This window comes from Oryza brachyantha, chromosome 3 (assembly GCF_000231095.2).
Source record: "Oryza brachyantha chromosome 3, ObraRS2, whole genome shotgun sequence".
Taxonomy (NCBI): domain Eukaryota; kingdom Viridiplantae; phylum Streptophyta; class Magnoliopsida; order Poales; family Poaceae; genus Oryza; species Oryza brachyantha.
The window spans coordinates 6,118,523-6,145,804 of NC_023165.2; the positions used below are offsets into that span (position 1 = coordinate 6,118,523).

General features: G+C 42.5%; 6 protein-coding genes across 8 annotated transcripts; 2 read left to right on the plus strand and 4 right to left on the minus strand.

The window, feature by feature from the left end:
- Positions 1–947: 947 nt before the first annotated feature.
- Positions 948–5,227, minus strand: LOC102713614 (atherin-like). The gene is made up of 7 exons (XM_040521692.1): positions 4,730–5,227; positions 4,262–4,320; positions 4,129–4,177; positions 3,482–3,565; positions 2,483–2,608; positions 1,712–1,785; positions 948–1,281 (listed from the first exon to the last, which is right to left on the minus strand). The coding sequence occupies exons 1-7, from the start codon at positions 5,225–5,227 to the stop codon at positions 1,173–1,175; spliced, it is 999 nt and encodes a 332-aa protein (XP_040377626.1). The 3' UTR covers positions 948–1,172.
- A 967-nt stretch (positions 5,228–6,194) lies between these two features.
- On the minus strand, positions 6,195–8,413 carry LOC102717137 (peroxidase 15-like). Its single transcript, XM_040521693.1, has 4 exons — positions 8,046–8,413; positions 7,726–7,917; positions 6,844–7,009; positions 6,195–6,743 (listed from the first exon to the last, which is right to left on the minus strand). The coding sequence occupies exons 1-4, from the start codon at positions 8,250–8,252 to the stop codon at positions 6,322–6,324; spliced, it is 987 nt and encodes a 328-aa protein (XP_040377627.1). The 5' UTR covers positions 8,253–8,413; the 3' UTR covers positions 6,195–6,321.
- Positions 8,414–9,914: 1,501 nt separating this feature from the next.
- LOC102717413 (peroxidase N-like) lies at positions 9,915–13,989 on the minus strand. The gene is made up of 4 exons (XM_006649631.3): positions 13,672–13,989; positions 13,275–13,457; positions 12,937–13,102; positions 9,915–10,638 (listed from the first exon to the last, which is right to left on the minus strand). Exons 1-4 carry the CDS (start codon positions 13,906–13,908, stop codon positions 10,220–10,222), a joined length of 1,005 nt encoding a protein of 334 aa, XP_006649694.2. The 5' UTR covers positions 13,909–13,989; the 3' UTR covers positions 9,915–10,219.
- A 2,055-nt stretch (positions 13,990–16,044) lies between these two features.
- On the plus strand, positions 16,045–19,408 carry LOC102717689 (protein GID8 homolog). The gene is made up of 5 exons (XM_006649632.3): positions 16,045–16,500; positions 16,596–16,702; positions 18,056–18,187; positions 18,334–18,490; positions 19,033–19,408. The coding sequence occupies exons 1-5, from the start codon at positions 16,281–16,283 to the stop codon at positions 19,152–19,154; spliced, it is 738 nt and encodes a 245-aa protein (XP_006649695.1). The 5' UTR covers positions 16,045–16,280; the 3' UTR covers positions 19,155–19,408.
- Positions 19,409–19,865: 457 nt separating this feature from the next.
- LOC102713889 (pentatricopeptide repeat-containing protein At4g37170) lies at positions 19,866–22,115 on the plus strand. The gene has a single exon (XM_040521685.1). It carries the CDS (start codon positions 19,870–19,872, stop codon positions 21,778–21,780), a length of 1,911 nt encoding a protein of 636 aa, XP_040377619.1. The 5' UTR covers positions 19,866–19,869; the 3' UTR covers positions 21,781–22,115.
- A 219-nt stretch (positions 22,116–22,334) lies between these two features.
- LOC102717965 (protein NRT1/ PTR FAMILY 8.3-like) lies at positions 22,335–26,994 on the minus strand. Of its 3 annotated transcripts, XM_040521691.1 has the most exons (6): positions 26,807–26,994; positions 26,060–26,162; positions 24,549–24,766; positions 23,816–24,372; positions 23,207–23,294; positions 22,335–23,104 (listed from the first exon to the last, which is right to left on the minus strand). In XM_040521691.1, exons 1-6 carry the CDS (start codon positions 26,885–26,887, stop codon positions 22,475–22,477), a joined length of 1,677 nt encoding a protein of 558 aa, XP_040377625.1. In that variant the 5' UTR covers positions 26,888–26,994; the 3' UTR covers positions 22,335–22,474. The 3 variants fall into 3 exon arrangements, with proteins under 3 accessions (XP_040377625.1, XP_006649696.1, XP_040377624.1); XM_006649633.3 differs by having other exon boundaries at positions 22,335–23,294; positions 26,060–26,159; XM_040521690.1 differs by having other exon boundaries at positions 22,335–23,294.
- Positions 26,995–27,282: the final 288 nt, after the last annotated feature.

Genomic DNA, 27,282 nt, shown 5'->3' on the forward strand with positions numbered 1-27,282 from the left:
TAAGACGAAATAACGACGGAGTTATTTTCCAAGAAAACATATATTCCTGGTACTTTGTTCGTTTTTTATAGTATATTTCGGAAAACTTTGTTTCAAAAAACCCCATGTTTCGAGGCTAAATATTTTTAAAAACCCTATATTTAAGCTTACATTATCTATTTGGCTAATATATTTATGCATAATAGCTTTAAAAAATAGTACCCCTCCTATTTTATTTCCTATTTTATTTGTTTGACATTGAACTTGAACTAAACATCCTATATTTGCATATGGAGGGAGTATGTGATATTTTCAAGAATATATACACATTAGCCGCATTTTCAACATGGGTTAGTTACTGATAGCATAACCTTTTTTATGTATAATTGGTTAATCTATCATTATTAGCGAGGATTGTGATAAGCTTTTGCAATCATGCATTGTGAAAGTAAGGAAGAAGATAAATTAGGTGGAGGATGCACATATGTAAAAATAACATATCATAATAGAAATAAGTATTTTGCATAAACATAGGGCTCCTTGAAACATTTTGTCCCAAAATATGGGGTTTGTGAAACAAATTACAATACCTAGGGGTTTGTGTTACATATGTCTCCAAAACCTAGGGTTTTGTGAAATTTACTCTTTTTTGACATCATTAAATTTTGAATCTATACTTAACCATTCATCATATTTACAAAGTTTGTACAAATATGCAAAATTAAAAGTCAGCTTAAGGTGGCATTAGTAATAAATTAAATCATAACAAAATAATTAATAATTATGTAAATTATTTAATAAAATAAATAATTAAACATAGATCTATATGTCAATAGTGTTAAATAAAAAAGAGCAGAGGGAGTACTATATAATGCTTACCTACATGTAGATTGTAGACGGCAAGATTCAGCCACCTATCACTTTGCCTGTGAAGTAGTAGAAACTTCCAACAGCATAAATAGCGCAAGTTATACCAAAAAACTATGTTTATATGGAATTAATGTTTCTGACTATCTGCTAAACTGCTAGGAGGAAACAACACACTATTACTTCATCACTGCAAAGTTTATTGTTGGTTATACCCCGCTAGAACGAAGTCAAAGTACAGCAGACGAAATGCTGCTTCTAATTTTCTTTTAACTACACGAAGGCTACAAGAGAGCTACAACACTACTTGTGTCGGTTTTACACTCCTACTGATACGGATGACCGTCATGCTTCCCAAGCTCGCTAGGCGGGGGTAGGAGAAGTGCAAGGCGTTGCTTGTATCTTTCAATCCGTCGAAGCCGCTCCTTTTGCAATCTGCCAAATAAATATATGTCAAAAGACTCAAAACGAAACACAATGACTAGCGAGTAGCGAGTAGCGAGTGGTGAGACAACATGAAAGGGCATTAATCTAACTTAATACCTCCAACCTACAAAATGTTTGTTTGAGCTTTAGATCAAGGTTTTAAAACGTTGGCCGTTAATATATGTTGAAGTATATAAATTGACTATACCAGAACAATTAAGTCACATTGAATTTGTCTTGCAAAATACTTCCACAGTATATCTTACTACTATTATTTTTGCTAGTGCATAATTGTTGTTTCGTTACGGTTAAATATCAAACTGGACTTCTATATTGGGATAAACAAGTTAATCATCACTATTGCATCACCATATTTTGAACCTATTTACTCCACTCACAAATCAGATATAAATTGGCTGGAAGAAGAAAACAAACGTACCCAGCACGGATCATTTTTGCACGCTTCACATGCTGCTTCAGCAAGGCACTTACGGTATATTCAACAGTTTCATTCTGCACAGAATATCAAAGCCGTTCTGAGTCTAACTAATTAATTAATTATAGATAATATCTGTGCTTGTGGTGACAGAAAAAGATAATAGAGGGGAATAATAACAAGCTACAGAATGGTGGGTAACAGAAAGTCAGGCAGGTAGCTCTCTCTGAGGATCTGAATTTAAGAACGAAGAAAAAGACTTTACCCCTTGAATCTCAAGAACTTTTGCAATACTACATTTTTCGGCTAAGGTTAAAATGAACCTGAATTTCTTAAACGTGTTAAGCATGAAACCGTCACCTAATATATATATATATATATATATACATTATTGAAGGTAGTAACTGGGAAACACTTCCATTGGGGCAAATAATGGACCAAGACAACCGAAAATAAGCGAGAGCAGCATATGTATGACATAAGATAGACAATAAACTTCATAAAAGGAAAAACAAACAAGGTAAAGTATAAAAATCCAGAGTTGTTGTGTGCAACTCCTAGAAACGACAACAGTTTATGCATGTATTAATCATAATATTAGTTATAAAAGGCTTACACGCTTAGATAACAAATTAAAATCACAAAATAACATCTATAATCCAGAATTGCATGGAAACAATAAGTAAGCACTATGTTGCGCAGCGAATTAGCATAAGTATTAAATTCATCAATTGAACCAAATATCAAAACTTCAAAGTTGGTTTTACAAGATACCTTCTCTTCCTCGGAGTCTTCTTTCTCAGCATCACTGTCCTTCTCTGATATCCTAGAATCCACGACGGAAGCAGGCAAGGGTCTTGGAAGAATTGGTGCGCCAGTTCCAAAGCTTGGCTGCAAGAACTAGTAAGACAAGTGCATGGATAGCATGACACACGTACAAAATATGGATTATCAACTGCAGACATTCACATTATGAAGAGCCAAAAGGAGACTTGTGGTGGGGAGCAAAGTGGCAGGAGCCTTTGCCTGTCTATTACAAAGACGAAAGCAAGTAGTGCAAAACAACCTGCATTGCCTCCACAAAAGACAGCGCTAAACTAGGAAATTACATATAGGACAATCCAATCCATACACAATAAAATAAGTATTTGTGTGATAAACTGCACTTGGAAAATTTCTCACAAGTTTGAAGTGTGTTGATGTTAAACCAAAATTTAAATAACAGTGAAAAAATGTGTCCCCTCAAAGTAATAAGAGGAAAAATGCACAATCAATCAAGTTGTAGACCTAGAATTACATTTACAAATTATAACTGAGAAGAGATATATTTTTCCATTGTGTTCTGGTGATGGAGAATGAAATTTATGTTTAACTCAGATGATGTGATTGACTGATTGTGATACAGGACAATAATTTAATCATCCTTAACACTAAAACATAAGAGCAAAAAAATCAGTAAAAAAATCAACATTCATCCTCCAGGAAATAAGAGTTTAAGATTAAAAAAAATCCATAGAAAAAGTTTTATCTAACAAGGAACATGTCACCTTTTCATAAAGCACAAATGGAATATTTGAAGAACATGCATAGCTTTAAATCATATTTTCGGATGCAGAAAGAACTATATACAACCTCATATAACAAATGTACAAAGAATTCAATAGCATCAGAAAGACTCCTTAGGTGTGTAAGAACCTATTATGATGTAATTTAGAGGAATTTTCACAAGGCAAGTAAAAGAAAGAATTATCTGTAGTAAGGGAGTGTGCTAACCTGACTTTCATGCGGAACTCCATTACGAACCCATGATCGACAAAGTGCATACAAGGATCCTGACTCACTATCGACCAAGTTAACCTTTGGGACAATCAAAAGAAAAGACAGAAGAATGTCAGTTTGTGCAGTACACCTGGTGTATCTGGAAAAAAAAACAAGGTATGCATAAACCCAATGGATTTAGAATTTCAGATGTGGGTCAATTCTATTTAGAATTTCAGCCTTGTAATGATGTAATCAGTAATCCAAGTATCTAGAATGATCAAACTATTTGGCCAATCAAGAAAATGAATTGTGGAATAGAAGCAATTTGAATTTGCTTGAGCATGAAAATAAGGTGTAAAGAGCTATATGTTTTACATTTCTTTGTAAATGTTAAAATGAATGAAATCATATCTCTATCACAGGAACGGAAATAGCTTGCCACTAACCAGTGCAGAGAATAAAGTAAAAGAAAACAGTATCACCTAAAACGTCTGAAGTGAACCATAAAGAAACTGGTATCCTAAAGATTTATGTTCATGGGCAAAAGCAGCTGGGCATGTACCAATTATTCAAAAAGTACAGTTATTCTCTTCTAGACAATGTATTTGCATTAACACAGTGCAAATGTTCAAGAAAAAGTTTAAGAAACATAAACTTACTTTCCGGTCATTAATAACTACAGTTGTAACATCTTCCTTGCTTCTTTCACTGCAATGTAATAAACAATCAAAATTGACATTTGAAATGTCTAATTCCAAAAGATAAAACACTATGGGTTTGTAGTTTTGTTACCTGTCCTTTGAGCTGCTAATCTCTTGAAGGGATGGAGTTACAATTGGGATTGGATTGGCCTAAGAAAGTTGCCAAAAAAGCATAATTTAAGGGAACTTCAATTCATAATATTTTCGTTCAGAATTTGTATCAATAAGGAATAGTCTAATTAACACAGCACTCAAACCAGGTCCATTTATAACCACACAGTAATATAAACCACAAGTTCATCTCTCCAATAATTTGGTGGATCTAAATCCACATTGCCCTCAGAACCAGCATGGCGCTATTACCATATAAGTTCACTAAGATATTCAACATGTGAAAGCTAGCATACCCAGTAGGAATCAGGTTTCAACATCGATCAGAAACCACCCTCGAAAATTACAAGTGGCGTTTAATTAAAAAGAGCCACCATGGAGTGAAAATCGATGGGAAGTTAAAAAGTTGAAGTATAACTCCCTTTACTTTCAAAGTTCGCGGACTAACCTTGGGCTGTGCCTGCGGAGCTATAGGAACTCCTCGGGGAGGATGCTCAGGGCGCGACGACACACCAGCCACCACCGCCCGCGGCGCGGCGGGGAACGACCGGCCCTGCGCGGGCGCCATGTGATGCTGCGGCTGCACGATAGGCACAGCGACGGCGTGAGCGCGAGGGAACCCTACGGCGACTGCGGGCGCCCGTCGGTGGTTCCCGGTGGCGGCCGCCGCAGCGGCGGCGGCGGAGGACGTGGTGACGGGATAGAGGATGCCGTGGGCGGGGGAGGCATGGCTAGGGTTAGGGTTCAGCGGGCGGCCGGTGAAGAGCGGGGGCGGCGGCGGCGGCGGCGGCTGCGTCGGGGACGCAGCGGCGCGGCGGGGCGAGGAGGCCGCCGCCGCGGCGAGGAAGGCGCGGGGGAGCGGCTGGGAGGCGGCGGCCGGGGCGGGCGGTGATGTCGCGGGGGGCGCGGCCGTAGCGGGTGGGCGCTGCGGCGGTGGGGACGACATGTCAGAGTGTGGTGGAGTGGCCCCGCGTGTGGGTTTGAATCGAACTTGTTGGATGTGGGCTGCGCGCGGCGCGCGGCGCGGGCGGCTTCGACAAATTTGAGGTGCGGTAGCGCGGCCGCGTCGCACAGGAGTCACAGGACAGCCTTTTCTTTTCCTGCACGGCTGCACAGGTTGTTCGCGTCAGGTTCGCAATATACCGTGATACTCGGTTATATCGTGGTGGCAGGATAACGCTGTAAACCGTACCGTATGATTATCATGTCATACCGTTCGATATTCTATTTAAAATCGTGATGATTTTATTTAAAAATTTTAAATTCAAATTATATGATTTTTACGCGGTTATCGTCGATAATCGCGCTACCTTGAAGACGTGGTTTCAGTCCCCTCCACGATAAACGGAACCTTAGGCTACATAGAGTTATAAATTAGCGATTGAGAAACTTGAAATTGACGTATTTGTAGACATATGATTTATTAGCTAATAAATTAATAAAAATAACTACTATAAAGTTAAAAACTTGTTTTTATATAAGCATTCAAAAAATACGTCAAAGTTGTTTTTCGCATTTGTACCATGCGTATGAAAATCCAAAATTTAAACCACTGGTAGGTGAGGAGGGGGCAGGCTTGCATTATCTTATCTTTTTTCTGTTACTTTTTTCTATTTTCCCTGTCCGATTCTAAATAGATGGTCTCCAGTGTCTAGTCTTTTTCGATTATATCTTCAGCACTGCATAGTCCGATTAATGTGGATAGAATAGAATCCGTTAGCTAGATCTAACAACCAACGCAGATATGCAGTTTTGTTCTGACCGGCTCTTTTTCTTTTTTTTCTTATTCTTCTTCGATTAATCTCAAAATTTCTACCCGTGAGAGACCACGTGGAGGCTTCTTTTCCTGTTATTTTATATATATAATAGATAGATAGATGACACGCAAGTACGAGAGGAAATCGATTTTAATATTTTAAAAGAGTATCCTTTTGTGTATTTGCTTTGAAAATAAAACTTTACCGATGCATGATAAATTAAAGCGATTATACAGTACAGCAATTGGGACCTTTCCAAATAGTCCTTTACGGTCTTCCTCCCTTAACTTCCATTGACCGTTCTGCAGCTCTTCCGGACCTCCCCCTGGCTGCCCGTCAGCGGCTGGATGTTCCCCATGTTGACCATGGACCTGGCGAAGCTCTTGAAGAAAGCCTTCTGGCTGATGGCGAAGCGGTTGACGATCGCCGCCGTGGGTGCGGCCGGCGTCGACAGCAGCTCCTGGTCGGACTGGAGGAACCCGCGGTTCACCTCGATGTTGGCGAAGTAGTTCTTGTCGAAGGTGTCCGGCGTGGTCGGGTCCAGGTCGTTGAGCGCCGACGAGTTCCCGCCCCGCCGCGGGCAGCTCTTCGCCAGCAGCGCCCGGTAGCCGGCGTCCAGCGTGGGGTCCGGCCTCCCCGTCCCGCTGAAGTTGTACAGCCTGTCCGTCACGAACTGGCACTGCACCCGCCCAAATGTGTGCGCCCCTGTCCATGCATTGATTTTTCACCTCAGTTTTGATCAATTGCTAGTAGCTTAATTCGTTCTCTGTCGTCACTCTTGTGTCCGGATGGATGTTGTGCTTACCTGAGAGGGCGACGAGGTCGGTGACGTCGAGGCCGACGTCGGCGAACTTCTGCCGGAGGGTAGTGAGGTTGTCGCGGGGGCTCGGGAGTTTGTCTTCGGCGCCGGTGAGGTTGGCCGTGGTGCCGTCGCGCCGGCCGAGCGGCACGCGCCACCGGGGCCCCCCGGACTGCACGCAGGAGGACATGCACACGGACATTCAATTTGTGGGCGTCATGTGGCTGTGTTGGAGTAAAGTGCGGGTTTGGTGTGGTGATCTCAACGTCTGGTCGACAGCCGATGATTGCATGCCCGGTGCAACATGATGTGTGTTAGGAATACTATGTAGGGTCGCTGTTTGGAATATTTTTACAGTACTTTTGTTATTTAGCGCACGTTTGATTTTTTATTCTTCTATTAAACACGCGCGTAATATATAGGAGGCTTAGAGAAAGGGGACGTGTATGAGATTTTTGACTTACGTACATGTCTTCAGATTATTATTCAATGGCAACGATCGGATTTAATTGATGGAATTAAAATTTTCAAACGTCTGATCAATAAGCAGACCTTTTTACAGACGGTTAATGTTGGGGAGATTATCTATCTGCAGCGCATCATTTGGCACCGACGGCTTTTCTGTCGCTTCACTGCCCAGCCCAGTCTCAACCATATCGTAGGGCCAGGCTGTAGCGTCAAGTTCTGTTGTAATTTTGAACTGGCTTTGCCGAATTGCCGGCACACTATTGTCGCAATGCCAGCGTGAAAAGCATGTGAATCGATGTACTTGCTATTGGTGCTGGGAGGCTGGGAGCCTACACGATGGATTTACGTGGTATGACAAAGCAAGCACGTATCATGTTTTGCCACCATGCAAATCGATGTCTCACGCGCGTACGTACGTACCAGTTCGACGGAGATCTTGGCGGCGATGGCGAGGATGTCGGCGCAGGAGACGACGCCGGGGCACGCCTCCTCCAGCGCCGCTTTGATGGCGTCCACCACCGGGTACCCCCGCGCCGAGTTGTTGTTCGGCGCCGCGAACTTCTCCGAGACGATGCTCGTGCTGTTGTCCAGCAGAATCGACGCGTCGCAACCCTGAAACGGAGGGATATAGTATCATCAGCGGCCGCGTCAGAACATCCTCCGCAGATGCGCGTGCACACGCCGGCGGCGAGCCGGCGATGCTAGCATAGTGGCATGGCTAAGCTAAGCACGGCGCTCACCTGGACGAAGCAGTCGTGGAAGTGGAGGCGGGTGAGGCTGGCGAAGATGCGGGGGTCGTCCTGATGCGCCCTCTTCAGCACGCGCCGCACGATCCGGTGCACGTCCGGGCACGTGCCGTCGTAGTACTCGTCGAATAGCTGCGCCGACGCGCCGGCCACCGCGGCCACGGCCATGGCCACGAGCAGCAGCGCAGCAGCAGCGCCCATTGTGATATCGCTAGCTCGATCGATCTCTCCCTCCACTGCAGCTAGCTTGAGCTTGCTAGTCCACTGCTCACCCCGCAACGTACAAACGGCTCGCAGGTCGCAAGTGTTGGTGTGGCAAAGAAGAGAGCTACCCGGCTATATAGACACACACGCTTGAGATGTATCTCGCCATGCACAAGCACAACCGCACGGCTCCATGCATATATATACGAGAATTAATTAGCCAAGAGTGTGACATGTTGTTAAGCGGCACCTTTGCTTGGATCCGAAGGATGGCCAATAATTCATGGACGAATTGAACGTGCGTATAGATAGAATTTGGCTATCGCAGGCGTCATTTTCAGAGGGCAAGGACGCATCGATCGACCAATGCATGCTGCTGGTGCGCGAACAGAGGAACACTGTGCTTTGCACAATTGCACGAGATGGCCTGCGCGATGGGATCGTTGGGTGCACCTAACTTCTCGTCTTCTCGCCCGGCTGTGCCAACAGATCCAGGCAGTACACGCTGACTCCCGTTTTAGTTTCAGTTTGTTGCATACTCCCACTTGCATAAGCCATCGAGCTGTGTTGCCTTGACTGCACTGTTGCTGGTTCTCTCTCTGGACAAATAATTGCAGGGGCCAAATGGAAGCAGCAAAGCTGGCATTATTTGGCGCCTTCTTCTTCTTGTTCTTCCATCGATCAGAGCGGCGGTTGTTTGGAATGATTCCCCGGTAGAGTGGTTGCCGACTACTAAGTACCGCAACAGTTTTTAGCACACGGGTAGACATCTACCCGTGTGCTTGCATGCTACGTAAATAGCCTTTAAAAAATATAAAAAAATATGACAGGATAGATAAAATGAGTTATATCACTGCACGAACATGCAAGTTTAAATTCAACTTCTACAAGTTGTAAAAAAAACTGAGACTAAGTATATACATATTCATAATTATTTTTGTTATTTTTACTAGAACGTATAGAAGTTGAATTTAAACTTACATGTTTGTAGAGTGATATAAATTATATTTATCTATCATATCAATTTTTTTTATATTTTTTATTACTATTTAGATGACATGCAAGCAACGGATAGACATTCACTTGTGTGCTAAAAACTACTTTTCATTAGTACGTGGTAGCATACATAAAAGACGATATACTGTATATACCTGCTCTGCTTATTCCCTCTGAATTTCTAGCTAGTACGGGCCAGTACAGAGTTAGCTTAAATTTAACTCATCGCAAGGCGTCAGGACGTCAGGTAATCCACACCGACGCTCGTCGAGGCTCTCCATGTCATTTTAGCGAAAAATTTACCCTTTGTCCTGCCTGTCAACTGTCATATTTAGGAGTTAGGACCATCTTGCTTATGCATGATTTTTGGCCACATCATCGGTCACTGTGGCATTAACCACGTATTGAAAAAGTTGCGGTAGTAGTACAGAAAAGCTAACATTGGATGCTGGAGAGAAGGCGGGGCATCGTTCTCAGAACAGGGGTGATCGATCGATGATGAGAGTAGTGACAGATCGGCCTAGGAACGCAAGTCAAAAATCTAAAAGTTTCTCGCAACGGAGTCGTTAGCATTCACTCCGTTTTTCCTCTTGCTTGTTCAAGGAGCAGCATCATTCAGAGGACGGGCGTACCCGAGCACCTACTGATAAAACCATAGCGGCAGTTGCATATTCTTTCACACTTTCAGAGAGCTACAGCGCGTTTGTCTGTGCTCTGATAATTGGTGATAACACCGTCCCACTGAAAATGCAGCTGCCGATTCATAGGCGGGCAACTTTGCACTGCATATGCTAACGCTTTATGCCAGTATGCAACTCGTGACCGGAGAGAATCCTAGATAGCTTGAACAAAAACGAAACACAAACACAGATTCGCACTTGAGTCCAAGAAGACGACAGAGCTTATTGGCAATCCGAGAATAGATGGGGCCATGGCTCACTGATCGATGCAAGATCTTTGCTTTGGCGTCAGTTGACGGCCCTGCAGTTCTTGCGAATCTGGCCGGCCTTGCCGGTGAGAGGGCTAATGTTACCCATCCTGACCATGGACCTGCCGAAGTCGCAGGAGAAGCGCTGGCCGTTGGCGCTGTAGGCCTGCACAAGCGCCTTGGTGGCGGCGACGGTGGGGTCGTCGGAGTTGGAGACGAGGCCCTGGTCGGAGGAGAGGACGCCCTTGTTGGCGAGCAGGTTCTGGAAGTAGTGGTTGTCGAACACGTCAGAGGAGTTGACGTCCAGCGCTGCCAGCTGGTTGTCGCCGCCGCGACACGTCTGCTGCAGGCTGGTCGCCAGCGACGAGTCCAGCGTCGGGTCGACGGAGTTGGTCGCCGAGAAGTTGGCCAGCCGGGAGCTGAACAGTAAGCAGCGGGATCGCCCGATCGTGTGCGCTCCTGTTGATGGATGGTCAGTTCAGGTCCATAGTTCAGACCAGTCACGAAACTAGCTTGGATCGATTTAGCCCCAATTAATTTAGATTATTGCCATAGATTATCTACTTTATTATAGATAAAATAAATAATTTAAAATAAACTTAAAGATAATTTAAAACAAGTGAGCTAAACAATGCGGTAGAAAAAATATTTTAAGATAACGTTTTTTTTGTGTAGAGCAAATAATATGTTTTAATAATCTTCTATTAAAGTAACAGGAAAAGGAAACACGTTCACTCTCACGGGTTAGAAAATCCCATATTAATCGAGAGAAAATAAGGAAAAAAAGAAAGGTTTTTTAGGAGAAAAAGATAAAAAAGAAAGAGTTTTTTTAGGAGGAAAAAAAACGTGACTGGATAAAAATAGAACGTTGATTCTTTTTGCAAGGAGTGGATCGGACAAATTGAGAAAAAAACGTGATTTCTAGGAGAGAAAAAAAGAACGTTATTTTTTTTTATCTAGATCGGAGAAGGAGAAAAAAAAGTGATTTTTTAGACTAAAAAAGAACGTGATTTTTTTGGATAAAAAAGAACATGGATTTTTTAAAATCTAGATTGGACAAGGAGTTCTTTTTGGAGAAAAACATGATTTTTTGGATAACAAAGAATGGGTATTTTTCTTGGAATGATTGGATTTTTTTTGAATCTGGATCGGATGAGGAGAAGAAAATGATTTTTTGGATAAAATAACGTAATTTTTTAGATAAAAAAGAATGCAGATTTTTTTCTTGAAATGCTTGGATTTTTTTTAATCTGCATCGGACGAGGAGACAAAAATAAGATTTTTTTGATAAAAAAAGAACGTGGATTTTTATTGGGATGATTGGATTTTTTTTCTTAAATCTGGATTGGACAAGGAGAAGAAACCATGATTTTTAAGATAAAAATAGAACATGGATTTTTTTGGGGGGAAGGATTGGATTTTTTTAAAAATCTAGATCAGGCAAGGAGAAAAAACCGTGATTTTTTTGGATAAAAAATAATATGATTTTTTGGATAAAAAAGAACGTGGATTTTTGGAAAATCTGGATTGGATTGGATTTTTTTAATCTGGACGGGCAAGGAGTTTTATTAGGAGAAAAAAGTGATATTTTTGGAATCAAAAAAAGAAAAGATAATAATTTTTTAGATAGGACAAAGATAGGAAAAAAATCAGGGTTTTTTGGGTCAAGCCGTCAAAGTCTAAGGAAAATAAGAGATAAAAAATTGATAGTGTTAGGAGAAAGAAGAATAAGATTTTTTGGATTAAAATGTGATTTTGGATTTCTTTTGGAATCGTAAAAATGAAACGATAATGATTTTTTTTATCGGACAAGTGATTTATGATCAAGGAAAATGAGAGATAAAAAAAGATAATATCTTTTTGGAATCACACAAAGGGAAGGGAAAAAATCAAGTTTTTTTAATCGATGCATCTGCCGTTCAAGGAAAGAAAAAAAATCAGTTTTTTTGCTCGTGCAGTTGAAGGAAAATAAGAGATAAAAAAGGAAAAAATAATATTTTTTTAAATCGGAGAAGGAAAGGAAAAATAGTAGGGTCATTTTAATCCGCGCGGCTGCCGTCCGATCCCTACGAGGATATCGTTCAATATTAAACTAAAAAAATTTCTCATATGCCTAAAAATATTTAATTTATTTACGATATGTTATTTGAACATGTTATAGACAATAACAAATAATTAATATATATGAAAGATATGTAATTGAAGAAGACGAAGGGAATAAGAGATATTATGCCATAAAATTTGTATAATTTTGATCTATTGTAGTATTATCCTTAGATCTATTATGTTGTTAAGATAATATATAATGAGTCACTGTTTTCATTTGCATGAAGCATCAAATATAAAAATTTGATCTAAGTTAGGTCCAAATTTAAAACTATATTACCACTTTAATATTTATATTTTACAATATAATATGAAACTATATTAATTATATAAGAAGTTTGGTAACAAGGCTAGCCACACAGTCTGCGCGGGCCACGATGCTAGTTTGGTAAATAAGCTAGAAAGAGTAGAGCATTAACATAATGATGCTGAAACTATATTTGTTCTGACAAATGCTAGATCATGCCTAAATGCCTAATCCATGTAAATTCCGATGCATGTTACACACTTACACTACACCAAGTAGAGTAGACATCTATACGGTCTTTATCATTTCATTTGTCAAATCTCAATCGATGTTTGATATAAAGAATTCAAGGGGTGATTACTGATTTTAGCCCCATGCATAGGCATAGCAGGATATAGCGCTACCTGATAAGGCCACAACATCGGTTACATTGAGACCGACGTTCTGGAAACTCTTGGTGATAGTGCTGATCGAATCGAACGGGCTAGGCAAGTTAGTGTTGGCTCCTGTCTGGTTTGCCACCAGACCATCTCTTCTCCCCAGAAGAACATCATAATCAGGTCCTCCACTCTGGAAAATTCAGGCAGCTCAAGAACACCATATATATATATATATTCAGCATATGCTTGCACGACTGAAAAGAAAAGTTCTTCATGCACTTGACCGTTTGTGTTTTGTAAAAATAGCCATCTCTACGATTCGCAAACAATTTGACTCGATAGGTACGGTAAGAGGAACGTACAAGTAGTACTCCGTATTTAGCCGCAAGGGCTACTATGTCGGCGCATGAGACGACCCCCGGGCAGGCGCTCTCGAGGTCCGCCTTTATCGTGTCAATGACTTCGTACCCTCTCACCGAGTTATTGTTCGGCGCTGCGAACTTCTCGCTGTTGCTGCCGTCAAGAAGGATCGACGCGTCACAGCCCTGCAGAGTTGACAGTACGTATTTTAGAGGAAAAAAAAAATCAGAGTTCAGGCCCTAAAATTTCAGTGACATGAGTTCAGGTGTACGTTTCGAGTCCGACGTGCATGACGTACGTAGTGTCGAGTGCAATGCAATGAGCAGCAGAAAAAGGAAAAAGGGGAGGAGTAGAGTGGCAGGAAGCGTAGATGGACTGATGGAGCGTGTGATTGATTACATTGACGAAGCAGTCGTGGAAGTGGAGCCTGAGGAGGGAGGCGCCCATGCGCATCTCGGCCTTCATCGCCGCGGCCACGCGCGACCGGACGATGCGGTACACCTGCGGGCAGCAGTAGTCGTAGTAGTCGTCGGTCAGCTGGCCGCTCGCCGCCGCGGCGCCGATGCAGAGCAGCACGGCGATCTTGCAGAGAAGCTTGAGCCGGTTCGAGGTGTGATCTCCACGAGAGTACTCCATGGCTGATCGATCGGATACTGATCACTCTCAGCTAGCTCTGCACTGCTGGTACTCGTGTGCGTGTGATTGGACTCGATATCTCTTCGCATCGCTTCTTGCAGTGCTTATATAGGCTGTTCTAAGTGCGCAGTGTGATTCAGTCAGTGTCATTTTGGCAGCGTATGGATATGAATTATACTATTTTTTTGGACAATGTTTAGACCTCGTGCATGAATGAATCGGTATATGGGCGGCTAGCGAGCGATCGATATGTCGTCGTCAGCTTGCATAGCCGGTATTATTAACTTCCGTTCTGACTTCTGAAGTTATATATGCGTGCGCCGGTGCATGCATGCATGGCGATGGGTCATTGGAGACTAGGGCCCTTTCAGCCTTTCTGAATGTCTGAAGATATCGCGCGCGTTCTTCTCTACATGCTTGCATCACTCAGCTCAAAGTATATAGATAAGCCGCTATATAGAATAGTAGGAGAGTAAATCTGTAGTGGAGCTGCACTTAGCACGCCTCCTAATTCCCAGTGCTTGTGTTATCTACCTGAAATGAAAACCCCAAGTGGTACGTAGTGGAGCTCCAACTTAGGCCCAAATGACCAAGTGCTGCCTGTAAATGCAGTGCATGCATACATGCATCTCTCTGGAGCATGACGGAGATATATATGCGTGTATTAATCAGTGTTAGGCAGCGTCTATCTGCAACGTGTGGCACGATTAGTTGACTGTGACGAATGGTACGCATGGTTGGCTAGCCCGGTTGCGACGACACACGATCCGACTGAATGGAGCTGCCAATCCAATCTCTGTATAACGATTGGTTACATCTCGTGTACTCACACTGCTGCGAGTAAAAAAAATACATTTTCTTCACGACTGATTACATTTCGTCTCGGAATAGTCTCACCCACAGCACAGCAGATAAGCGTCGTGACATGAGTTAGTGCGCACGATTGGTAGAGACAAAACGTGCGTGCATGAGAAAAAATGTAGAATATATGGCGACAGTAAAAGGGCACCACAAGTCGGCTAGTCTCCACTTGCATGCAGTGGCTGTATATATATATGCAGCGTGAAACTCGGCCCACGAAACGATTCGCTTCAGTAAGGAAACCGTTTAGGGCTTTCTTTATGGGCCGGAAGTCAGGCCTAATGGGCTAGATGGGCTCAGGCCTGACGCACTACCAATCCCGGCCCGTTTTTCACCGCGGAATTTAATTAATGTAATACCGTGTTTTTCTCTTTTGTAAATTTTGTGTGGTCTTAAATTGGGCTTTAAAAAGTGCTTCGACGGTAGATCATGTGTGTACACCGCAAATGTTATCCTTCCAGATTACCAAGATTGGGAACATAATTTGGTTTTGCATGTAGTTATTGATGTCTCAGATTGAGACAAGACAATTGTTTCAACAATGCTAGAACTAATTGGGTAATTGTTTTTCTTTAAAAGAGCATTACTGTATACTAACTCCATTTCATAATATAAGATGTTTGACTTTTTTTTTAACGTTCGACCATTCGTTTTATTTAAAAATTTAGTATAAATATAAAAAATAACAAGTCGTGCTTAAAGTTTTTATAATAATAAAGTAAGTAAAAACAAAATAAATGATATTTCCGTAATTTTTTAAATAAGACAAATTGTCAAACACTGGAAGCAAAAATGGTTACATTATGAAACGGAGGGAGTAACTAGTAACATATATTTGTTCTGTTATGTATCATTAAAAATACACACATTGCCTTAGGTATGCACATATAAGAAAACACGATACGAAGTAAACTGATCACATGTTGCCATTTTTAAAGATACAAGGATATTCGTCATTTGTATACATGTTTCGGTTATACTTATAAATCAGAAATTAAATTTTTAATCTTAAATCTAGAGTTGATTTTGACAGTTTTTTCACCAAATTTAAAAAAATTGGCTTAAGAATACATATATAATTTTTTTATAAATTATTTTTTGTTTGCAAATATTGTGTGATCTGTACAAAAATTATTTTATTTACAAAGAAGTATTGCAACAGCTTGCTGAAGGAAAAAAAAAACCAAAGTAGAGCAGCTTCTTTAATTTGAAAGCAATCAAGGATCCCATTGCATCAAGTAGAGATTTGGAGAATGACACTTCTGCAAGTTAGGAGCAGAAGGTCTTTTTTTCCTCTCCTCTCGTCGTCTCTCCCCCCAACCAACTTCTCTCCTGCAGTTCAGCTCTCGGTTCCTTGCTCCTCCAACTATCCGTCCGATCCACCCTCCCCCCGCCCCGCGAAACCCTAGCCCCACGCGGCCACCCGAGCTCCTCCCCGCCGGCGGATGGCGACGGCTTGATCGGCCCCCGGACACCCGCCCGTCTCCGCCTCCCGCTACCCCCGGCATCTGATGTTCCTCTCCCGCATCGTCCTGCGCGACCTGGACTCCATCGACTCCCCCGCCTCCATGGCGTCCTCGAAGAAGCTGGTGACGCGCGACGAGTGGGAGCGGAAGCTCCGCGACGTCAAGATCCGCAAGGAGGACATGAACCGCCTCGTCATGAACTTCCTCGTCACCGAGGGCTTCGTCGATGCCGCCGACAAGTTCCGCATCGAGTCCGGCACCCAACGTATCTAATGCGCGACCCGCCGTCACACGCTCATCTCTTCTCCCGCTGGAGTTTCATGGAATTTTTTTGAGTGAATTTTTTGTGTCCCTTTGCAGCGGATATTGACCTGGCGACCATCACGGATCGGATGGAGGTGAAGAGAGCGGTGCAATCAGGGAATGTTCAGGAGGCCATCGAGAAGATTAATGATCTTAATCCCACGGTTCGATTTTATTACTCTAAATAATTTTTGTTCCACCTCGAATGTTGAACTGCCTTATGTAGTGAGGATGCAGGGGTAGCAATGGTGTTGCAGAATTGGGTTCTAACTGAAATAAAAATGTCACCGTAGCCTTTGTTGTTGATTAGTAAGTACTAATTTTGGTGCTTTGCTGGGACATGCAAATTGGACAACGAGAGGCTGTCTGCTCATTTCTGAAATTTAGAGGGCCATATTATTTTGGAACCAAGCGAGAAGTCCTTTTGATCATGGCCATGTTTGCAGTGATTGGCATCGTTCTATGTGTTAATCAGAACTGTTTATTATATTGGGGGAAGTAAGTAGAGGCAATAGACCACTTGATTTTTCAAATTATATGTTTGCCAAGCGGTTATTTGCACTTGCCTCTTGTAACTCCATGTTTAAGGACTATCGATGTGTTGTTAATCTCACAAGTTGATAGTTACTCCAAAGTTTGAACTTAGTTTTGGAATAAGGAAATCTGGAACTTACTCAATTCTTGAATTTTGCCAAATTTGCTTTATTCATTTGGACATGGGGAAACAGAAAAGTCAAAAAACCTGATAGTATGTGAATCTATTGTAAATTTTCTTAGCTGGCCTTGAGTTATTCATCTCTGCTTTTGCTTACGTACAAGTTTTGTGGAATAAGTTTGGAAATATCTAACTTAATTTGTACTAATTTTGGAAAGCACCTGATATGCTAAGTCACAAATCCAGACCCGGCCACTACACTGTTATTGTTCTCAGTACTGCTAAGTGATGAGACGAGGATCTAACATATTTCATAAATATCCAACACAATGGAACAAATAGTCACTTGTTCTATTCACCTGTTAAAATCTCCACAGTTTCTTTTCTCAACCTCCCCTTTATTGAAGAGAAAAAAGGATGTTGAATTCAGCAATCCAGTGATGTCAACTGACTACCAGCCTAGGTACTCTCAGGATCTAATGTGATAAATGGCAGATGTGGCCACCTCATTTTTAAAAAATGGGCTTGATGAATTGGTGTGAAATACTTGTTTTATTTGAGTATTTGCCATCACGCAAGAGACTACTTAGAAAATATGTCTATCAGGGTCCATGAGTTACATCTGTTTTATTTGTGTTGACAATGTTTGCCATCATGTGCTGTGCAGTAAAATCTCCTCCAATTTTTGACAATATATGTATGTAAAAGAGCATCTAGGTTAGTCATGTCATACAACATCATTAGGTCAGAGGGTACTCTCTTAACATCATGTTGTGTGTTCTACTGAGGTGAATCCTGTAAATTAACAGGAAGTGTTCTTTATCTTATGATTCTTCATCCTAACTCAAATTCCCACATGCAGATTCTAGACACAAATCCCCAACTTTACTTTCATCTGCAACAACAGAAGCTAATAGAATTGATTCGTGCGGGGAAAATAAATGAAGCTTTGGAGTTTGCTCAAGAAGAACTCGCCCCAAGAGGCGAAGAAAATGTAATTTCCTTTATTTTTGTTAATTCAGTTATGATTCAGGAGGTCAAATCACATCATTCAGAATGTCAGCATGTTTTCTTGGAATACTGTTTTTAATAAGATTATGGTGTGATGTGACTTTTGGTTATTTTCTTCTCGCTCTGCAGCAAGCCTTCCTTGAAGAAATAGAGAAAACTGTAGCACTTCTGGTTTTTGAAGATATAAAAAACTGCCCGTATGGGGAACTGTTGGATGTTTCCCAGCGATTGAAAACTGCAAGTGAAGTTAATGCTGCCATTCTTACAAGCCAAAGTCATGAGAAAGGTTAGCATGTGCTTTAATATAGTATTCATATTGATGAGATATGATTTCACTTAGTTGTGTCAAAATATATCTGTATTGCAATACCAGTTCTGTGACCTTTATATTATATTTACTTGAATAGAAATAGAGATCCGCAAGTGTACATCTTAATCAGGAAGTAAGAATGCACAGAATGTGGTGTGTTCTGTTCTCATTTTACACTTCGAAACATACGGAGATAGAATAATCACAAGTGTATGTAGCATTTTCAGCCACATTAAAATAGTGAAAGCTTAGCTGAGAACCAAATGAAGTGACTAAGAATACTGGCAAGAAATAAAAAATGTTCGACCCTTTGCAGTGTCTTAACAAATCTGTCTATTTTGAATAACCCTTGTCAGATTTTGTTGAGATTTCAATTATGTTGCTCTTTTCTATTATTTCTTGCAATGGAATTTTTTTTGTCTACTTTTTTTGGAAATTGGGATATTAAAAATGCTAGTTTGTTTGATTCAGAATGTAAGTAATAATGTTCTTTTATCTATGTTTCTTACATATGGCAGATCCAAAGCTCCCTAGCCTCCTAAAGATGTTAATTTGGACTCAAAACCAACTGGACGAAAAGGCAGCATATCCACGAATCAATAATTTCTCTACTGCCACACTTGAAGATCCAGCGATTTGAGGCTGCTTGGGTGGTGATGGCTAAGGAATGTAGGCAACATACCATGACTATCTTCACACATTCTACCTCTTGGATCTCTTGGATCTGTTTGTGCTCGTCACCCGCAAGGCTGCAACAGTGAATCCACTGCTTTCTTCGGTCTTTGATCTCAAATGCAAAAACGTGGAATCAGAAAAATTCTCTTGTTGTACATGATGTAGAAGATATTCATCACATTTGAATCTGTGAAAAATGTTCGATTTTATTCGGGTTCACTCAGCATCTTCTGACTTCAGTTGAACTTTGCGCTTAATGTTCTCCACCAAAAGATTCTACGTTGACAGGATGCCGGGTGCAGCTAACATCTTGCTCCACAGATGTCAGAATTGCGTACAAATATGAAAGAAGCAATCGCTTCAATCGAACGACTGTCTTTCCGAGTTCCTGGAATCTGGGAGGTATGGATTATTCATGGCTTCATGCCATATGCTTTTACAATATGATTTCCCCCAAAAGCTTTACAAACATCAGTGTTGCCTATGAAACTTCTTCTAAGTCATTATTAGTTTTATAACAACTTTTTCTAAACCATTTATTAGCTTTATAGGAGTATGTAGGTTAGTTCATCCATACAAACAGTTTTTCTCTGTCCATATTTGTTCGAGCAGTAGCTACTCCGCTGACGAGTCCACTGCCCATCATCCACCCGCCTGCGATCATGCACGGCAAATCGGCAATGTCGTCGCGCTCCGTCTCGCGCTGCACGAAGGCTCCGACCTTCTCCGTCACCACCGCGTCCCAGCTCCACGACGCCATCGACCGTCTCCTCCCGCGGCTGCGCGCCGACCCGTCCCTCGCCCCGGCCGCGCGCGCGCTCGCCGCGGCAGCCGCCTCGCTGCCGCCCTCCGCCATCCTATCCAACCGCCTCCTCCACCTGCTCTCCTCCCACCCCGCCACGCTCCCCGACGCCCTGGCCCTCTTCTCCTCCATCGGAGCCCCCGACCTCTGCGCCTACAACACTCTCATCTCCGCGCTCTCCCGCTTCCCGCGCCACCTCCCCTCCGCGCGCGCGCTGTTCGACCGAATGCCCCAGAGGGACCACTTCTCCTGGTCTGCCCTCGTCTCCGCCTACGCCCGCCACGGCCAGCCCGGGGCCGCGCTCGCGCTCTACCGGCGTATGTACGAGGAGCCGGGGAACGCCGTCGCGGACAACGAGTTCACCGCGTCCAGCGCGCTCGCCGCAGCCACGGCCGCACGGTGCGCCCGAGCGGGCAGGGAGTTGCACTGCCACGTCGTGAGGAGAGGGATCGACGCCGGCGGTGACGCCGTCCTGTGGAGCGCGCTCGCAGACATGTACGCCAAGTGCGGGCGCGTGGACGACGCGAGGAGAGTGTTCGACCGAATGCCGGTCCGGGACGCTGTCTCTTGGACGGCGATGGTGGAGAGGTACTTCGACGGCGGCCGCGGTGGGGAAGGGTTCAGGCTGTTCCTCCATATGCTGAGGGCCGGAGGTGTTCGACCAAACGAGTTCACCTACGCCGGTGTTCTGCGCGCCTGCGCAGAGTTTGCCGTCGAGAGCTTCGGGAGGCAGGTGCACGGCCGGATGGCGAAGAGTGGCTACGGAGACTCTTGCTTCGCGGAGAGCGCGCTCGTCCGTATGTACTCCAAGTGTGGCGACATGGGGAACGCGGTGCGCGTCTTCGAGGCCACGGCGAAGCCGGACTTGGTGTCATGGACGGCGGTGATCTCCGGCTACGCGCAGAACGGGCAGCCGGAGGAGGCACTGCGCTACTTCGACATGTTCTTGAGGTCTGGAATTAGGCCTGATCATGTCACGTTTGTTGGCGTTTTATCAGCGTGTGCTCATGCCGGCCTGGTCGACAAGGGTCTGGAGATCTTCCATTCGATCAAAGAACAGTATGGCATTGAGAACACCGCTGATCACTACGCTTGCGTGATCGATCTCCTCAGCCGGTCAGGCCAGTTTGAGCGAGCAGAAGAGATGATAAGTAAGATGGCAGTGAAACCTAACAAGTTCCTATGGGCGTCCTTGCTTGGTGGTTGCCGGATTCACAGGAATGTCCGGTTGGCAAGGCGAGCAGCAGAAGTGTTGTTCGAAATAGAACCCGAAAATCCAGCAACATATGTAACTCTGGCAAATATTTATGCCTCGGTTGGTCTCTTCGATGAGGTTGAGGATGTCAGAAGGATAATGGAATCAAAGGGCGTAACCAAAATGCCAGCCTCAAGCTGGATTGAAGTTGGGAGAAGAGTTCATGTGTTTCTGGTCGGCGATAAGTCGCATCCTCAAGCTGATGAAATCTATGCACTTCTGAAGAAGCTTTCTGTGAAAATGAGGGAAGAAGGGTACGTTGCGGACACTGAATTTGTTCTCCATGATGTGGAAGACGAGCAGAAGGAGCAGGACATTGGCTACCACAGCGAGCGGCTTGCTGTTGCATTTGGGATCATTGCCACTCCGGAGGGTGCCCCTATCAAGGTTTTCAAGAATCTGCGCATTTGCGGGGATTGTCATACTGCGATTAAGCTTATCTCTCAGATGGTGCAAAGAGAGATCATTGTCAGGGACTCAAATAGGTTCCATCACTTCAAGAAGGGGAGTTGTTCTTGTCGAGACTATTGGTGACCCGCGCTGCATATATTAAATAGTTTGCTTCCGACTGGAACTACTATTAGTTTTTCACGGATAATGTTGATCCGCTGATCTGATCAAAGGTGTTCATAGTTCAAGTGCTGAACTACTGGTTCCCGCCAAAAGGAAAAAAGAGAAGTGTTGAAATTCTGGAAGAGATTTTCCTTGCCAGGTTATCCCGGTCTCCAAACGTTATTTTTCTTATCATTCGTATCTGTTCTGATGTAGTATATATGAATATTTACATTGTTTATTAAAATATCCTGTAAATTTGTACATTTTGTGCGATTATTGGTTGGCGTTAAGTAATAAAGCAACAAGAATGAAGAGTGGTACTTTGTGATATTAGAACTGGTCGTCCAGTTTAACAATTTCCCATCTGCAACGCGTAGTCTTGCTCTTGCCTGCACATGATATCTGTAATTTGCTGAGCAAATGTGGCATATGAGTGGCTGCAGAAACAACATGGTTGGTGCTTTCAAATAGAAAATGGAAACACGACTCTCTTACACATGGAAACACAGATTTCATAAAATGAATCACCAAAAGAGCTGCAAAATAACTTGATGAGGGCGTGCATCTAGAGACACGTCAATTTACCAGGTTTAGTCTGTACAGTGGACTGCATTTGATGCATGTGAAATCTGCTACTACATACACAAACTGGTTTTTACCGTGGGTACAGTCATCACGCTTTCTTGTATCTGTATCTCATTGCACAAACAGTGAAAACCAGCAAATTCACAAAGCTTATCCCAGCAATCAACGAAAAGAACCGATCTAGGTGGCCTTCATTCAGGTTATCTGGGATCCATCCAGGATTCCCTCCTTGAGTTGTAAAATGTGACACCAAGGTCAATATAATTGAGCTTAAATAGCTCCCCGTTGAGACTGTTACAAGTGCAAAGGCGCTACATAAACTCCTCATAGCATCAGGGGCTTCATCATAGAAGAACTCAACCTGGCCAATGGCAGCAAAGACCTCGGCAGCGCCAACCAAGAAATACTGCGGTATTTGCCAAAAAATGCTCATCGGAACAGGAACCTTCTCATGAATAAGACCTTCAGATCTGACGATCTCTAAACGCCTCAACTCAACAAGAGCTGCAGATAGCATTGCAAGAATGGACAGGACCAATCCGATTCCGATCCTTTGTAGCTCGGAGAAACCCTTCTCCCTTCCAGTGAACTTTCTAGCTATTGGCACAAGAACTTTATCATAAAGTGGAATCCAGATGATGACACTGATAACATCAAAAGTTGAGAGGGATGCTGGAGGAACAATGAAAGATCCAACCCGCTTGTCGAGGACCATCCCCTGCTCTATGAACAGGGAAGAGTTCTGAGCATACACCGCGTTGAATATAATAGTAGTGGCCCAAATGGGAAACATTCTGATTAAAATTTTCAGTTCTTCCACCTGGGTGACTGTGCATAGCCTCCATGGATTTGCAAAGGAGTCACTCTTGGCATCGGCAGATGAGATGATGGCAGCCTTGTCAAAGAATCTGTATAACAAAATGTAAATCCAGTCAGACAACAAAACGAAGTATTGTCTGAAAAGTAAAAGAAATGTATACGTATAGCAGGCTGCCTGCTGACATCTATCGCCTGTACTATCCTGATCTTTTCAGATATGTTACTGCATATATCACTAATGATGATCCCATATTGATTATAGACACCAGAAATAGTCATTAAAAGTAGACTTGTAAAAATTGCATGACATGCATGAACTACTAATATACCACTAGTGTTCTGCTGTTTGGTCTTATTCATATACACTACTTTTTTTTTTGCCGGGCCAGCCCAAGCAGGCGGCCAAATTTCATTAAGAATGATGGGAACACTACCTTCTTGTACTGCTCCAATTTGAGATGGTGGAAATCAAATATTAAATGCAACAAAAGGAATTAGTTTCTTTGTATACACCCAACTGCAAATGGCTAGCGTTGTCCCTATCCAGATTATCTTTTCAAGGAATGAATTAAGGCGAGGAAATGATGCATTGCAAAAATATGGGAATTACTCAAGTTCACTTGTATGCTCCAGTTTTCGGCTTCCCTCAATCACTGAAATCTGGCCATCAACCTCATATAAAAGAGACTTATCATGTGGCACTTTAGTGTGCCACTTACGGAATGCTGCAACAACAACCTGGCACACTCTTGTAAGAGGACTCCCACCAGGTTTCTGAAATCTATATATATTTGAGGCAACAAAGAAGCTTGCAATAGCCAACGCCATAAATATAGTAGGAATGGCAAATCCTATCCCCCAACCTGAGTTATCTTGTATCCACACTATAACAGTGCCCGATACAAATGCACCAAGATTTATACAGAAGTAAAACCAATTAAAGAAGGAGCCTTTCTTTACTCTCTCTGCTGGATCACTGTCATCAAATTGATCGGCTCCAAAGGATGAGACACAAGGTTTGATGCCTCCAGTCCCAAGGGCTATCATATAAAGGCCAGAGAAAAATACAGCATACTGGAGTAAGCTTGCTTCTGGACAAATAGATCCTGAACATATAGGTGGTTGTAGAGCTGGAAGAGATGCTGACAGTGTCAAGATAGCCAGGCCCTTCAGTTAAAAAAGTTTAGAAATTATCCAGGTTTCAAATATGAAATTATTTTTTTAAAAAATAAAGCAGTTTATGTAATGATCATTTTTTTATAAATTCTAAATCAGCACATGGTGCATGAGTTCTGACATACATAAATATCTAATATCTTGGATAGCAACAGCCTTGTACTTACAACAAAATAAATGGCTGAGAAAACAGCAATAGTCCAGTACTTCCCCCAATAAGAGTCTGCCAGGATGGCTCCAATGAGGGGTGTTAGGTAGCATGTCCCCTGCCAAGTTATAACGTTTCTTGCAGCTTCAAGGTTGCCTTGATGAAGCTTTGTTTTCAGATAAGTAACTAGGTTCTTTGCAATACCATAATACGCCAGTCTCTCACAGCATTCATCCCCTGTCACCAAACTAGCATTTCTGAAACTTGAAAAAGCTCCTCATTGCAGAACAAATAAAAATATGCAGGGTATTTTTCAAATTGATTGGTAAAGTACGTTGTCTAACTGTCTAGCACTTCTACCAGCGTTTGGTTTGTTCTGTATATCACCAAAATATTTTGCAAAAGATAAATACAGGATCGCATAATTCAAAATTGTATAGCATCAATAGATAGAATAAATCATAAATTGTGGGAACAACTCATGCTAATTATTCACCAGTACTCCATTCGTTCCAAAATATAATGTAACTACCACTAACACAAAGACGAAGAAAGAGTTATAACCACCTTCCCGTTTAGATCGCCTTAGTGCATGTATGCATACATGTAATGAGGTTGGGCGTTTTGATGGTAAAGAATTTAAAATAAATCAAATTTAGAGGAGAAATATGTACTAGTTAATGAATGTTTGCATGTATGCTTTATATTATGGAATAGAGAAAAAAATATTTACGCCTTACATTTTGGAACGAAGGTAGTATGAATGTTATGGGCGTTGGGCCAAGAGTTATGATTAGAGAAGTTTAGTTACTTTGGGGTTAAGTCTCTCCGTCTATATATAAGGATGGATTGTATCCTTATTTCGGTAAACAAATGAATCAATATAAATCTAGTTCCTTTCCCTCTATGTTCTTCTCCCTGGTCTAATTCTACATCTCTTCCCTAGCAGCCAACGCCGCCTGGATATCCTCCCAGCAGTGGTTATCCCATTATGGCCTTGGGTCATTACAACGAATAAACGAGTTACTTCATTGACTGTTGTGCCAAGGTCTTAGAGCAAGTATAATAGCAGGCTATAAGCCAGCTAAATGCTAATGTGGAAGAGAGAAGGGAGGAGAGAGAGGAGAAGCTAGCTATAAGCTTATAGCCAGCTCAAGCACAAGAACCAAGATAGCATGTGAGGCAGAAATGTGGGTCATGCATTAAAGATGAAGAGCTAACCATTATATGAGTGGGATATAAGACGACTACAAGGAGTCTTATAGCCAGCTTGTTGGCTATATTATTAGCCAACAAGCTGGCTATAAGATTTATTGTAGTCTTCTCTTAGCCTATCCATATAGTAGTTAGCTCTTTATCATTAATATAGAACTCACATGTCTCTCTCACATAGTTTTTTGGTTCTTGTGTCCAAGCTGGCTATAAGATTACAATCCATTTCTCCTCTCTCCTCTACGTAGGCGTTTAGCCAGCTTACAGCCTGTTATTATACTTGCTCTGGGATATGGCATGCATATTAAACAAAATTACCTAGGATGAAAAAACATGCACGCCAATTGCCAGTGGCATGCTTTAATGCAGGACACCCATTGATATCAACAGATCCATCTCCTGTATAAAGACTAGCACCCTGCTAAGAAACAAAAGCATTCAGTCTGTCTGAACTACCTTACGAGATCTAAAAGGCAATAAGTTGCATACTTGCATTCCTCAAATCGGACAAAGAAAGAGAAGCAAACAAACAGAAATCACATCAATCCCCCCAAAGAAAAAAAAAAGCCATTAAAACAACTTTGGAATTGTCTATATTTGGATGGGTTCAGTTTCCTTCATTTTTTCCCCCTCGCAAGTCGCAAGAGGGTGAGTAAAATTTTCAACATCGTAGGATCCGGAGTTCAAGAGATGGAGTCACTAAATACATGTGAGTTAATCAGAAGAAATTTGTTGCTACCCTAGTTTTGATCACTAATCCGTTTGATGTTTCACATCGCTTTGGGGAGAATGAAGTACACCTACATGGCTACATCCTTAACAACCGGACAACTAGACAAGCAAAATGGAGTCATAATTTCACACTCATCTTACACTTACAGTCCCTTGTTTTAGTTCTGATTCAAGAGGATGGGTTCCTAAATCCCCATGCTTGCACCACCCTAAGGGAGGGAAAATGCGCGGCTACCAAACAGAGACGAATCATGTGTGATATACAAACTAGTAACTAGGATGAACAGAGGATGGAAACTGAGCCCCCCAAAACAGAAAAAAGATGATTTTTACCTGAGGAAGGAGGAGCGGTTCTTGATCACCACCACCCTCTTCTCGCACCTGCAATCGCCTGTCTTCTGCTGGCTCTTCCATGGAGGGGGCCTCGCCCCGGCGATGGAAGCAGCAGGCGCAAATCAAGAGGCTGCAGAGCAGGAATGGTTTGCCCCCATGTGAGTATCAGAGTTGCAACGCCAGGCGTGGACTTCACCACTTCGTGATGGAACCGATGATTGGTGAAGGCGATATAGTACTCACTTTTTGCATAAAAGTCCATGTATTTTGGTTGGATTTTTCTGAGGAGTGTTGGCTGCCTAGACTGTAGTTTCATGTTTTTCATAAAACCCCCTGTAAAACCCCCTGTTGAATACTGATCCGTCACATTTAGCCAACTAAAAGACCAACTACTGGCACGTGTAGTATGCCAACTATTGTGCTTTTGCACAGAACACATGGTTATTTATTCTGTCAGAAAACCAGGAAATTAATAT

Coding starts and splice junctions, on each gene's coding strand:
- LOC102713614 (XM_040521692.1), bottom strand. CDS start 5,227: ATGTCGTCCCCACCGCCGCAGCGCCCACCCGCTACGGCCGCGCCCCCC. Junction 2,609..3,481: donor GAGTTCCGCATGAAAGTCAG/GTTAGCACACTC, acceptor TTGTCTTACTAG/TTCTTGCAGCCAAGCTTTGG. Junction 1,786..2,482: donor AAGACTCCGAGGAAGAGAAG/GTATCTTGTAAA, acceptor TATTCTGTGCAG/AATGAAACTGTTGAATATAC.
- LOC102717137 (XM_040521693.1), bottom strand. CDS start 8,252: ATGGGCGCTGCTGCTGCGCTGCTGCTCGTGGCCATGGCCGTGGCCGCG. Junction 7,918..8,045: donor TCCACGACTGCTTCGTCCAG/GTGAGCGCCGTG, acceptor CCTCCGTTTCAG/GGTTGCGACGCGTCGATTCT. Junction 6,744..6,843: donor CGACCTCGTCGCCCTCTCAG/GTAAGCACAACA, acceptor ATGCATGGACAG/GGGCGCACACATTTGGGCGG.
- LOC102717413 (XM_006649631.3), bottom strand. CDS start 13,908: ATGGAGTACTCTCGTGGAGATCACACCTCGAACCGGCTCAAGCTTCTC. Junction 13,458..13,671: donor TCCACGACTGCTTCGTCAAT/GTAATCAATCAC, acceptor TCAACTCTGCAG/GGCTGTGACGCGTCGATCCT. Junction 10,639..12,936: donor CGATGTTGTGGCCTTATCAG/GTAGCGCTATAT, acceptor ATCCATCAACAG/GAGCGCACACGATCGGGCGA.
- LOC102717689 (XM_006649632.3), top strand. CDS start 16,281: ATGTTCCTCTCCCGCATCGTCCTGCGCGACCTGGACTCCATCGACTCC. Junction 16,501..16,595: donor CATCGAGTCCGGCACCCAAC/GTATCTAATGCG, acceptor GTCCCTTTGCAG/CGGATATTGACCTGGCGACC. Junction 18,491..19,032: donor AAGCCAAAGTCATGAGAAAG/GTTAGCATGTGC, acceptor TACATATGGCAG/ATCCAAAGCTCCCTAGCCTC.
- LOC102713889 (XM_040521685.1), top strand. CDS start 19,870: ATGTCGTCGCGCTCCGTCTCGCGCTGCACGAAGGCTCCGACCTTCTCC.
- LOC102717965 (XM_040521690.1), bottom strand. CDS start 26,887: ATGGAAGAGCCAGCAGAAGACAGGCGATTGCAGGTGCGAGAAGAGGGT. Junction 26,163..26,806: donor AACCGCTCCTCCTTCCTCAG/GTAAAAATCATC, acceptor TTTGTTTCTTAG/CAGGGTGCTAGTCTTTATAC. Junction 24,373..24,548: donor TCTCAGCCATTTATTTTGTT/GTAAGTACAAGG, acceptor TTTTAACTGAAG/GGCCTGGCTATCTTGACACT.